Raw genomic sequence first — 14,002 nt, 5'->3', positions numbered from 1 at the left:
ATAAGTTAGAGCGTGTTCAGAAAAGGGCTGCAAGATTCGTCACGGGCATCTACGACTACAAAATTAGAGGTTCGCAAATCAGGGAAAATCTGGGGTGGAAGTTGCTGTCCACGCGCAGAAAAATAATCAGGTTAAAGCTTTTACACAACATTAACAGCGGTAACACAGGAATCGATAAGAACATATATTTAAAACCACCTCATTATCAGTCTAAGAGATGTGACAATTCCAAGAAAATAAGGGCCTACCAAAGTCGTATCAATGTATTTAAATTTTCATTCTTTCTGCGAACAATTGCGGAATGGAATTTGCTCCCGGATGAGATAGTGTCTGCACCCAATTTTTCATCTGCCATAGAGAACTTTATATGAATCTGTTGTAGACAATATTTTCTAGTGTACCGTTTCATGCATTGTGTAGCAAATTTTATAATCGAATGTGTCGATTTTTTTTTTCTTCGATGTGTTGTATTTCTCTGTAATTACGATTATTGTATTTGTAATACCATAAATGATATGATGCTGTTTTTCTTGAAGTTCAATATATGACCTTTATGTTTGTAATTAACCACCCTACGATAATGCCCAACTCGGGCGCTGTAGGTATTTGTAATAAATAAAAATAAATAAATAAAGTTAAAGTCAATTTCAAGATGTGGTCATTATGAGGTGAAATATAGCTTGGAGCTTTTATGTACACGTTTTTGTAAACCCCTGTTACTTCATGAAAGATGTTGAAGAGGCACAGCATAAGTTGCCTAGGTCTTTTGGATAGTAAAGGCTATCTGAGCTCTTTGACAAGAACACTGGATCTTAGCTTGAAGTCATAATTATTGTGCACAAAACGGGTTGTACGTTCCTGCACGCATTCTAATCACTCTGTGTTTGGTTTAGTACCAACGTCCCAAACTGCACAAGCGTATTCTAGGACTGGGCGGACGTTTGACAAATAGTTTCTTTGCAGAAAGTTCAGTAGTCAACTCACGTTTGCTATCAAATGGGCATTCCAAAATAAAGTGTTCGTGAGAACCACTCCTTAATGTTTGTATTCGGTTACAATTGAGAGAATCGAGCCATTCATGTAATAGTCAGTAACCAATGGTGTCCTTTTATTAGTACACCTAATGATGTTGCAATTTGGAGAAGTTAGGTTTCATGTTCCACATGGCAGACTGCGAAAGTACAGTGTTGAGATCTGTAACTGTTCTGGATCAGTCGTGGAGCTGATTTCCTGATAAATGCAGCAATCATCAGTGTATAGCCGGACATGGCTGGAAGTATGGTCAACAAGGTCATTTATATGAACCAATAACGAAGTGGGCCTTCTGGGACTACAGATAGAACTGTTACATGTGACGAAAAACCGACTGTCTAGAACAATGCATAGCTGTCGGTTAGTAAGATAGCCTTCGAGCCATGCAAGTATGTCGGTAGGAATTTTATGATTAGATAGCTTTAGTAAACGGAGAACACAGGATACAGTGTCAAAAGCCTTTCTAAGATCGAAGAATATACTCAATTTGGCTACCAGAATTCAATGCAGTGGCAATGTCATGGATAAATTCTGTTAATTGCGTTTCACACAAGAGACCCTTTCGAAAACCATGCCGTGCCCGACGAAAAAAGTTGTTAGCCAGAAGTTGTTTTGTTAGGTTTGTCTAAATAATATGTTAGCAAATTTTTCAGCACCCGCATGTTCGACAGATAGTTTGAGGAGCTTGCTTTGTTGCCACTTATGTGAACTAAGACTACATTCGCTGTTTTCCAGTCAAAAGGTAATTCACTTCAAGATAGAGATTTTTGGAAAGCAACTGTTAAGAACAGGCTAATTGAAAGAGCACAGTTTTTAACACGAAGTTGGAAATATTTTCAGGGTCAAAAACTGAACTTACAATAATTGATTTTAAAAGGGAAGCGACATCCTTGTTCTGAAATTGCTTATGTTGACCATCTCTGAGAATCCCTTCGTTGAAGGTTCTCTCTGTAACATTAGGTGATGGCAAGAACACTGATTCGAAGTATCGGTTGAAATATGCAGCTTTGTCCGTGTTATCTGCTGCAAAACTGATACTGTCGATGACGTCTGGAATGGTCACTACCCTTTTCTTATTTTTCTTGACGTATTTCCATACAACCTTTAAGTGTGTTTGAACCTTTTTACCTAGGTTGTGCAAATACGCATGTTGCGCTTTACGCATACCTTTTGCGATTCTCTTTCCCAGTTCCTTCATTTTATGGTACCTGTGAGCATCTGGCAAATGACAGTGCTTTCGGTATAAGCAGTTTTTTTTTTTTTCTATTGATTTGTGCTCAAAGTTGTTTATTTAACCAGGGTTTATCTTCTCGTAGTTCCACTGATGAGACTCGCGATGGGATCAAGGTTCGAGTTAAAGACAGAAGTTTTGTTTTAAAAACATTCCACAAAATGTTCGCATTTAAGACAGGTCTATCAATTGCAATTCCGAGAGGTACAGGTTGAGCTTGCATGAAATTGAACCACAGTCCCCTCGTTCGCTCTTTCGTATCAAAAGACTGCGGGGTTCTGCTACTCGATTCCATAGTACAACACAAGACATACGTAACAACATCATGATCACTAATGCCTGGTCCTGTCGGCACTGACGAGACAAAGTTGCAGGCTGTTGCAAAAGAACAAGTCCAATATGTTTGCAGAAGTGCAGGCTACCCTTGTAGGGGCAGTCACAAAATGATATAAATTGTAAGCGTTCGTTGTTTCTTGAAGGGCAAAATGGAGCAATGATGTACTGTGGCATACTGGCCTCAAGGAAGCCCACGTAATGTCGGGCAGGTTGAAATCACCCGCTATTACCACTAGAGTTGTATATATAGTTAACAAAATGTGCTTAATTTGAGGAGCAGTAACAGTGTACTGCTCCCAGGTGGCCTGTAAGAAGAGCCAACAGCCAATGTGGCGTCATTCTCCAATATAATCTTGCATCATACAGCCTCGCATGAATCATTCTTGGTGTTCATATGCGCACTGCTGAGGCTATTGTGTACAATGACAAAAACACCACTGCCGTGTGTCGTACGGTCTTTCGATACACCGAGTAGGTCAATGGAAATTATATTTGTGATTGCCTATAGCGTTGCCAAGCCAAGATTCATTGCCAAAAATGATATGCGGGTTAGTCATTTCTAATAATGAGGTGAATTCTAATTTCTTGTTTTTAAGTTTTCGCAGTAAACCATGATTGACATAAGCTCGCGCTTCTTGGCAGATGTGACACAGCATGGCCCCTGGTGGTGGCTATTGAAGCACAATCTTCACTGCACTCTTTGCATTAGCATATTGGAAGGAGGTTTGGCCAGCCATGATAAGCTTGTTGAAAGCAAACTTAGGTTCCTCCCTTTTCTTGAGCATATTTTATTAGTTGTATCCTTTCGAGTCTTGCTTTTGGTGAGTAATCTTCGCTTATACCGAAACGGGCACCTTCGAGTTTCGTGGCATTTTTGAGCACGCATTTTTTAATCTTTGAATGAGAGAAATTAAGCAATCACAGGACGGGGTTTTCGTTTACGCGAATCTGCCAAGTCTGTGAGCTCACTCTAAAGCGGAAGTTTCAGTGACAGTATACAGGTGATTTGAACAAAACGAAATAATCTTTTTATCTGATTCCACCCATGTTTCCTCTAAGAGATCAGGGCCCGTATTTACAAAAAGTTCTTGCGCTATAATTTTTCGGAAGAACAAATTCCACCCAATCCTGATGTTGGACATGTTATTATCGAAGGCTGCCAGCCAATGGCAAAGAGCAGTTATGAACGAAGAGCTTTGTGAATTTGGCCCCAGATTCTTGTGATCACAGCGATTATCCAGATCATCCTGACAGTCTTGCATTTCTTTGAACATAGTAACAAGTGTATTAGTTCAATCGGCCAGTAGCTCGCATTCCGTTTTAATGAAAGACTACCCGACATGCTTTCTTCCACAGGCATTGCTGCTTACAACTTTTTTTGTACAAGAGCTTGTTGATTGTGCCTAATAATGGTATTGTCATAACGACACCGTACATCTGTTTTTCTTGTGCAGACGACAGGGGACTTGATTTCACTGCATGTCACCCAATAACAATAAAGCTATTTCAACACATGAGCAGCTGTGGAAAAAATTGTGACCAGGTCAGACAAGCAGCCAAGCATGTACACTTGCGTGCCGCAATCTTGAGATTACTCGATGTCCATTGGTTAACTAATTGTGGTTCTGACGGTGTGACGAATGGTGACATCACTGGTAGATTCACCATTTGGGGCGAAGCGAGCCCCGTGTGTGTCATTGCCAATTCATTGCGCAAGTGCTTATGGAAGAACCCAAGTGCACTGTGCCTATAATCCGAGAGCAGATGTGTCAAGCGGTAAGTGATTGCACATTGTTTCATCTGGGCATTTGATAACAGCTGTGCACGTCAAATAAAATCCTAGGTCACTAGGATTGTTAGACTGTGTTAGACTGCATTGCCTTTGGGATCAGCCCACAGAAATGGTCAGATACCCAGCAGGAAAAACTGGTCTACATTCAACAAGAATGAAAGAAACATAATAAGGACTGCAAAATAACTTCTTGGGCAAGTTTTCTGTAAGACATAATTTTGTAGATATTACTTCGGATAAGGATTCAAACAGAATAAAGTGTTGGGACAAGATACGGTTGTCTTAACCCATGGAGTTTTGCACTAAAATTCCTATCGGATATCTAGCATTGCGGTCATTCAAACATTGCAGGAATAACGAGTGTTGCCCGTTTTTTTTTTATATGATCTGGCACGGCCTCATTGCTAAAGGCACACTGAAACATGTTTTATGCTTCCTTCTAGTTCGACTAAGGGTGCGGTTTGCACCTGTTGGCATGCCATTGGTAGATTATGTAGCGTGTTGTGGACAAGGACACCAGAAAGAAAATGATACACGCACGATCATGGTCAAGTATATTTCTAGTTCAGTTGTGCTGTGCCCTAGTCTTACAACATATCATTAGTGTCTCATTGTTTTATGTTTACAACTACTTCATTGTACCGATTTCCAGTATACAAATATGTGTCTGCACATTTGTGTGTTCTTATATAGTTCCATCTAGATATTTATAGGCAGTGAACACTACCATGGGGTAATTATTGTTGATATTTTACCAGTAGCGCACCCAGGATCTCTGCCAGGGGGGGGTTCACAGTTTGCCGATACCATCTAAACAGCACTATTTTCAATTTCTTCACGGGAAAGTGTCAAGAAATGCGCTTTTTGCGAATGTGCAGACAATTGCGCGTCTTACATCTTAGTTGCAGTACTCAAATGCGCAAGGAAAGAAAAGGGGTTAGAGAAAAGGGGGGGTTAAGTCGGCCTCAGGGGGGGTTACAACCCCCGAACCCCCCCCCCCCCCCATCGGTGCGCCACTGTATTTTACCCTTCTGAGACATATTCTTAAAGCAGCCCAATGGTAATGGCAAGCCGTATGATTGCCGTGCAAAGAATATGGAATGAAAAATTAACTTCAAGAAGCTTAATATAACAAACCGGAAGGTTGTTTGAAGCCAGGGAGAAGATGCTTAAAGAAAATTATATGGATTTTTCCCATAATTTCCATGCTGAATACAGTGCATGCTGCAGACACTAGCACAAGATTTCCTCCTAGTATTTTTAAAACAAAGCTATTTTCCGTCGGTGACCAACTGGACTTGTTATATGGCGTTTGTTGGTCATTTCGAGTTTCTCCTCAATGTACGGAAATTTGATGAGCCTGATGTTTTGGTATAATGAAGAATATATGGGTTTGAAATAAAGCACAAATGGTAAGTGCTATTTAAAAAGTGATTGAGGTAACAGTTCTTGGGGACCCAGTGCAATCATTGTGTCTGCCTAGTCTACCCGTTTTGTCAGCCGAGCTGGGTGAAATGTCGACCGGGCTAGTATTTCAGATTTCGGTTTAGGGTGCGCTCTTGAATTTACACTACCCCCATGAGAAGTTGACCGCAGGACATCTGCACTAGCTGTTTGTCCTCCTCAGCGTTTTTGAAAGCCTCCATTAATAATAAATAATAAACTCTGCAAATGCAACCTCGCTGGGCGGCCGGCGCTTTACAAGGCTGGTTAGCAGCAGGCCTTCACGCAAGGCAACAAAAGATGACGTCTCCGCGAAACAGTACTTCACGTTTTATTACATACTACCGCAGCGAGTAACCTATGTCGAAAGATGACACATGATGTCGGAGGACCGTGAAATCAAGGAACTTGGCAAACGTTCCCTCGCGCATCTTGACCCGAAGACCGGCTCACGTGTAGGGAACACAGCAAAGGAACGCCGTGAGAACAGCACGATCCACAGGCGGACGCACGGTCGGGAATGTCACTCGCTCGACGCGTCCTTTTGCCCCGAGTCGTGAGGACGGCTAGTGCAGTCCCTTTTGCGCCGCTGCCATCGCCGCTTCGTTGGTCTGAATCTGGAACTCTTGGAAACGCTGCGATATGCGCTGGTTCATCTTCATGTACTTCTCCATACAGTTCATGGCGCACTTGTCCTCCTTGTCCCTCACGTGCCGCACCGTGAAGTCGTGCACGCAGTCGGAGAAGCAAAGCTCCGAGAGCTTGTTGTAGGAGACGAGAAAGTCTTTGAACTGTTTGATCTGTTCGGCTTGCGGGTCCGCAGTTGCCATGGTCGCCGCCATTTTAAGATGTCCGTGTTGGCTCTGCTTGGCTTGGCTTGGCTTGTTTCAGCTTCAGTTTCACATTCTCCGTTTATTTAGGAGGCGTTGCTCGATAGCATCCGCCGGCGCTATGAACCGCGATGGTAGAGTGTACTAGATTCTAACGATGGTGTGAACATACGACGTCGTTGTGGAAAACTACGAAAGTGTATAGTGACTGGTAAAGTAAATCACTTCAATAAGGTTAGCGTTCTATTAACACGAATAGTTGGTGTCTAAACCCCGATGTGTATGACGGGTTTTAGGTGCTCAAAATCGCTTCCGCCGCATTAAACCGGAAATAGCATAGCCTTTAAGATCTGCATTTTAAGTTTAGAGGCCGTCACCCTATGAGGCGTGGATTAGGACACCACCTATTATCGTCACTGCTGTAAACTCGCTTCATTGAATACTGCCTTCGTAATGACGTAAAACATTATTTGCGCCTAAATCTTCCGTTTCATGCCCGCCAGTTACAAACAACCGTCGTGGGCGTCGGACCTCGATCACGAGCGTCACAAATCGCTCTGATGGTCACAGCTTTGTCGCATAACTCATCTTCCAGAGCATTCACATTTTTCAAAGCGAAGCTTTTCTTTGCGAACCTCGCTGGGTTTCGTGGCCCTGGCTACGGCCTAGCCTGGCTCTTGCCGAATAGGCCAACCAATCACAGCGGAGCAGGTGCGCCGCGCGCGCCTCTGGTTTCCTTGCACGACCACCAGGGTACAGTGGCTAGAATGGCCACTGTAACCAGGGTAGGGTTAGTAGGGTAGCCAACCTAACCAGGGGAGTACTCTGGGTGGCCTACGTCAGAGGAGCACAGAGCAAAGTCAGAGAAGCATATACCAGAATTAGTTTTGAAGAAAGATTCAGTTACATGGATGAAAATAAATGGGCGGCTAAAGTGCACAAGTATCTGTACTTGAAAAGTGTGGACACAGAATGGAGGAAGAGGTCAAGAAAGTTGGCAACTAAGTATAGGTTAATTGAAACTGTAAATAGACAACCAGGAGCCATCAGAAAGAAAGTGAGAGAAACAGAAACAGTTAATTGGATGCAAAGAATGGAAACAAAAAGGACCATAGCGATTTACAAGAATGAGAAGAAAGAAGTTAGAAGGGAAAATCCGTACTATAACACAAAGGGCAGCTTAGCTGATTCTTTAGCACGAGCTTCTTTAAAGGGTCCGGCGATATCTGTGCTGCCGGCAACTGCGTATATCACTGCAGCCAGATATAGGCAGTTTGCTTTGACTGAAGACAAGAAAAGCCTCGCACTAGCAAAATCAACAGACTTTATACATCTAAATTATTCTTGGAATCGACAGTGGTGTCCCAACCGGCAATTCGAAGTAACATTTACAAGACTGCGTTGCCGTATTCCACAACTAAATTTTTACTTGCACAGATGTGGTCTGGCGGCATCACCATTATGCTACTTCTGCAATGAACCAGAATCTATTGCTCACTTTTTACTATCCTGTCGGCGGTTTTCTAATCATCGACAACCATGTTTAGAAATCCCACTTCGTAATCTAGGACTGCCGTTAAGCAGTTTCACTTTTACTCTCACTTGGAGCCACGGTGTTAGGATATGGCCACGGGAATGTTTGCCGAGCCATTTATAACTTTTTATGTGACACAAAAAGATTGCCTTATTAATATTTTCCCATTGTTACGTGATTGCTTTATTTATCCTTCAATAAATTATAGCTTTAGCAAATTCAAAAAGTAAAGTCATAAAGCCACAATTATATTATTATTATTATTATTATTATTATTATTATTATTATTATTATTATTATTATTATTATTATTATTATTATTATTATTGATATTATTATTATTATTATTATTATTATTATTATTATTATTATTATTATTATTATTCAAAATCTACGTATTTCCTTTGCTGTATTCAATTTATTATTAAATTCATATTACTATTCCTATTCAGGCAAGGCTGACTAACTTAGTAAACACTACTTAATTCTTTTATTATTGCTTTATTTCTCATTTTCAATTAGTCATTTATTTTTATTCTTATACTTATGCATTTATAAATTAATTTATTTCAAATTTCTATCATAATACCACCCGGTTCGTGGCCTATCCCCCTCAGTGGGTTGTGCCAAGTGTTGAGGCATCATCATCATCATCATCATCATCAAAGGGCAGTGCCTTGCTATTTGAAGCTCGAGCCGGTTACCTAAGGACAAAAAAGTTGTCGCAGTTTCACCTGAAAGGCGAAGCATCAATTGCGATAGCAAATTTGTAGAGAGCTATACGGAGTAATGATATTAGCTTTATCAGCTGTGTAAACTTAAACATGCAGCAGCACCGGCAACACGCAGAACTGTTGTTGACGCCGTCGGCGTTATGCCCGCGTTCGCTCAAAATGCGTGCGGCGTTGGTGACTGTTGCCGGAGCCTCTGATATAAATAGGCACTTGGTGCCGCAGCTAAACGTCACCTCCCTTCCCTCCCCCCCTTCCCCCATGGCCTTTCGCGCGTAGGAAGAGGCGCGTTTGCTCTACATATATGGTGATTGTAAAGGAGGAAAGAGACGCCTACTTCTGCAGCAGCACGGCGCAGAACGCGCGTTTGTTCTCCGCCGTGCGTTCACTCCCCGTGAAAGCGCGCGCCCCTCGCGCCCTTTCACTCGCACATACAGCGTTCGGCGCACGGCGAGAATTTCATCTCCATTGACGTCATACGGAACCTCACGGCGACGGCGACGCCGACGGCAGAAATCTGCTTTTGAGTGTCCATATAATTGCTATCGCAATAAAACGTACCGGAGCAAATATTCTGAACTAGATGAGGCGTGTGTATGCTGCAGCAAAAATGCGGACACCACTCAGCACATCCTAATGGAATGCAAAGGGATTCACCCAGTGAGAACCGTAGGTAACATAAACCTTCCAGAAGCGCTTGGGTTTAACGTGGACGGAAGCGTCAACCGGTCAGCAGTCGAGGTAAGCAAGAGACGGTTAGAGTATCGGTGGAAAAAAAAAAAAAAAGCAGAGAAGGAATTGATATGACCGGATCTCTTCAGTCATAGCTAGCGGTACAAGGCAGGTTTTGAAAAAAAAAAGTTTAAGGCGTTTGTATACAAAAATGTTAGATAAAAATTACCAGCTCTTCCCCTGTCAAAAAAATGGGGGTAAGTGAAGCTTGTCTTGTGTCTATCTGGCCTTCGTCAGGGTAACGTAAAGTTCACGACATGTCATGGTAATAAAACATAAACGTGTATAAAATGTATACATCGAGGGAAGGAAACGTACAACGCAACGGAAGGAAAAGTTGCACGAAAGGAAAACAAAAGTAGAAGGAAACGGAACGAAAAGTACCACGAAAGGGAACGGAAAGTAGTAAGAAAGGGAACGGAAAGTAGTAGGTGAAGTACACACACGACAAGCTTCGCTTACCCCCATTTTCTCGACAGGGGAAGGGCTGGTGATTTTCTTTCTTTCTCTCTCTTTCTCTCTTGCTTTCTTTCCCTCTTCCTCTCTCTCTCTCTCTTTATTTTTTGTCCTTGGTATGTAGCATTGAGCTTGGACCCTTTCGGCACTATCACCAGGATCGGCCCACTTTTCAGCGTGACACCACCACCACCGCCGCTTAAATTTTGAGCATATAAAGCTTAGCTTAAAAATTAGTAGGGGTCCCTTATGCTACAACTAAAACGACTTGAGCGCCGCCCAAGCGCCGCTAACTGAATGACATGACGACCACTTTTTTGCTCAGTGGATCATCTTCACTCCGAACCCATATTTTGCAAAGTCTATTTTACAAGTCATCCTTATTTCACCAAACTCGGACCGTGACTCAGCCACGGCCGCTGGATGCAAGCGCACACGGTGTGCAAGCGTTGAAAGGCTGGCACCACGGTGGAAGAAGATAGGTGATCCGACGGCGGCGCGAGGCGCGGCCACTTAGTGTGTCTCTACGCACGCCGCTGCCGCAAGGGGCAGCACCTGTTCTGGGGGCCACTTTTTCGCTCGCTTTGCTGGCGCTTTTATGGGCACGCGCGGCAGAGGTGCTTTATTTCGATGCATATATGTCGTTAGCCTGCTTAAAACGACTCTATTTGGTTGGAGGAACGTCCCTTCATATTTCTGCCGACATTCCGATTGACTCCGATGCGGCGAGCAGCGGCAAGCGGAGCGCGCCGTCTGCTCGAGCAGACGACGCGTCTCTCTCGTGTTGGAAATGACGGTATTTTGACAGTAAGTGGCATGAAACCTTCTACCTGCTCAGGATTTGGCGTCTGAATAACGAAAATTTGCACATTTTTAGGTATGGGTGTTTAAATCCACTCTTGTGCCGCTGCTGCAAGGCCTCCTGAACACGTGCTGCCCCTAGCGACGGCGCTCACTTCCGGTCACACAAAGTGGCCGCTCTCTCGCCCCAGCGCGGGCGCGCCGTCGGAGCACCTATCTTCTTACACCGTGGTTGGCACTAACACTTGGACACTCAAATCTCACATATATTAGGTGCGAAGCACCTTATGCGCCTGGACTGTCAGCGTATCCTGTCGTAATTGTCGTCGTTGTCCACAGGTGGCTGCGTTGAAGCAAGCTGTTCGTGCTCGCGCTCGGCACGCGCTCGCGCCACTGCTTCCGCGATCGTCGTCGTCTTCCACAGCTGGCTGCGTTGCCGCTCAATACTCCAGTGTAGAATTTCACTTCTGTCATCGTAATGGGGAGGCCGGGTTTACGGGGTTATGAGCCACTGCTTAAGGCACTATGAGCCCATTAGTGGTGCATCACTGCATGCTTTGCACCTCGTCAGGTTTCACGCTAGTGGAGCTGCATTTTTTGTTTTTACCGGTTTTTCTGTTTTAGCTATTTTTTTGCACGTCACTCCCCCACTCCATAACCTTCACTCTTGATTCATCCTATCACTGCTTGGTTCACCTTCTTCACTCTATCATCTCGGTTTTACTTCCATCCCACTTGGGTTGCTCTATTAGTCCAAATTTCCAATTTTCATCACTCTTGATTCAACCTATCACCACTTGATTGACCTTCATTCACTCCTAATTCACTTTCATTTACTCTTCATTATCTTAGCTCCCTCTATCTCATCGTTACCTTTCGTTTGACTCCTACCACCCATCCAAACCCCTTTAATTCACCATCAATTCACTCTTAATTCACCTCCCTGTATACCCATTTTTATCATTATCATTACCATCATAACGATACTTACACCCATTACTATAAATAATTCTCGGTTCTGACACCTCCGTCTCTTCCATCGCCAGCCTACGCTCGCGTTGGAAGACCGCACTGCTCAGCTCGAACCTGACAGTACAGCTCTGGGCCGTCCAGCGAGCCGAGGAAGCCGCTTCGAGACAAGGTCTCGGAACCGCGTCCGCGGTGGGTGCCCAGACCCACTAAAATACGCCAGACTCAAATCTTATCGATTTGATAATAAAGTTTACGTTCTTCTTCTTGCCACTTTTCGTATTTTTTGACCCATTTTCCCGCTTTGTCATGCTAATTATCATAATTAATTTAAGGACTATCATAATTGTTTACTGATATTTATATTCATAATCTAATTGCCTATCGATTGATATATAATGTTATGGGGTTTGTAATTGCGTTAAGGAGCTATCGATCTTTTGTACATATTTTTCCGATTTTTGGAACTTTTTCAAGGTCACCTCAAAACGAGACAGAGAAGGCTTTCGCCTGTATAGCATAATTTATGAAGTCAAGTACTAGGCTTGCACCTGCACCGAGATGGATCAGGAGTCACCACGCTCCCACGGCTCCAACGCACAATCTCCCAACTCACACACCTCGTAAGGAGAGTAGCCAATCGACGCAGTGGCCTCAAGGAGCAAGACACCCTGAGAGTCGTTCAAGCTCTACTGACCAGCAGAATAACGTACGCAACCCCGTACCTGGCTCTCAAGAATTGCGAAGTCGACAAGCTCAATGTCATCATCCGCAAAGCTACGAAGCTCGCCATGGGTCTACCACCCGTGGCATCTACAACCCGACTTCTCAGAATGGGTGCTCATAACACCTGGCAAGAGCTGGTGGAAGCCCAGAAAATCAACCAACTCGAGAGGCTGAAGCTCACGCCGACGGGCAGATCGGTCCTTGCGCGCCTCGGCTACGGAGAACGCTACATCTCCGACGCGGACCGCAAGGTCAAGATACCACCATGCTTAAAAGAATCCTTGAGCATCGACAAACTACCGCGCAACATGCATCCCGAGCATCATCGGGGACGCCGGCTCGCTCGAGTCGACGCCATCCGAAGACGCCACAAACACGATCCAGATGCTCGCTACGTAGATGCGTCCAAATACCCGGGAAGAACCGCTTACGCCCTGAGTGTGGTTGACTCGAGAGGCAAAGAACTGGCATCCGCCTCAGTCAGGGTGCGGAACTCGGAGACAGCGGAAGAAGCGGCGATCGCCCTCGCCACCACCACGAGCACGAACGCGGTCGCAGTCTTCACGGACTCCCAATCCGCAGTATGCAATTACACGAGAGGCCGAATATCGGTGGAAGCAGTCAAAATTCTGCAGAAAAGAAGCACTCCGCTCCCTTACACCTGCGTCACGTGGGTACCAGGGCACGAGGGGCTCGAGGGAAACGAAGCGGCACACGCCGCGGCCCGCGATCACGTCAACCGGGCCTCTCTCGCCACCTCGCGAGACCCCCGACCACCTGGTGACGCAGCGGAAGCGGAGACAATACCCCCCACGCATAACGCCATCCTCAACACTACCGACTGGGACGCAGGGTGTACCCGCCACCTCATCCAAAACTGACGAAAGAGGAAAGTACCGCATTCCGAAGACTGCAGAGCAATACGTACACCCATGGGATCCTCATGCATCGCATCCACCCGACACTACACACCTACAACTGCCCGATCTGCGCCGTGCCAGACACTCTGGCTCATTTGCTACTCGAGTGCCCGTGGCGCCCCGAAGATGCCGTTAGCAAACATACAACGTCCGAAGACGTGAACCTCCTCGCCGAGACGTGGGAGGCCAAGATCTCCACCCCGGCCCTGGACGAACAACGACGTCTTGTCGCCAGAGCCCGGGATGCTATCGCGGCCAGAGGATTCCTGGAATGAGGGACCCTCCCACCTAGAGTGATCCACAGCTCAAACGCTCGGGAACACCGTCTCGAAAATTAAAGTTTATTTCATCATCATCATCAAGCAGGCTAGGTGACTATTTGTCACCGCCCCGTTTCAAAGGAGATGTAATTAAATCATCATCATCATCATCATCATCATCCCGTCCGTATCGGGGACATGGCGCGGCA

The 14,002-nt window shown here is 44.8% G+C and overlaps 1 protein-coding gene across 1 annotated transcript; it reads right to left on the bottom strand.

Moving 5' to 3' along the window:
* Positions 1 to 6,148: 6,148 nt before the first annotated feature.
* On the bottom strand, positions 6,149 to 6,705 carry LOC119465998 (mitochondrial import inner membrane translocase subunit Tim9). The gene has a single exon (XM_037726478.2). The coding sequence runs from the start codon at positions 6,674 to 6,676 to the stop codon at positions 6,401 to 6,403; it is 276 nt and encodes a 91-aa protein (XP_037582406.1). The 5' UTR covers positions 6,677 to 6,705; the 3' UTR covers positions 6,149 to 6,400.
* Positions 6,706 to 14,002: the final 7,297 nt, after the last annotated feature.

Source organism: Dermacentor silvarum, chromosome 10 (assembly GCF_013339745.2).
Source record: "Dermacentor silvarum isolate Dsil-2018 chromosome 10, BIME_Dsil_1.4, whole genome shotgun sequence".
NCBI lineage: Eukaryota > Metazoa > Arthropoda > Arachnida > Ixodida > Ixodidae > Dermacentor > Dermacentor silvarum.
This window is presented reverse-complemented; position numbering and strand designations above follow the sequence as displayed.

Coding starts and splice junctions, on each gene's coding strand:
- LOC119465998 (XM_037726478.2), bottom strand. CDS start 6,676: ATGGCGGCGACCATGGCAACTGCGGACCCGCAAGCCGAACAGATCAAA.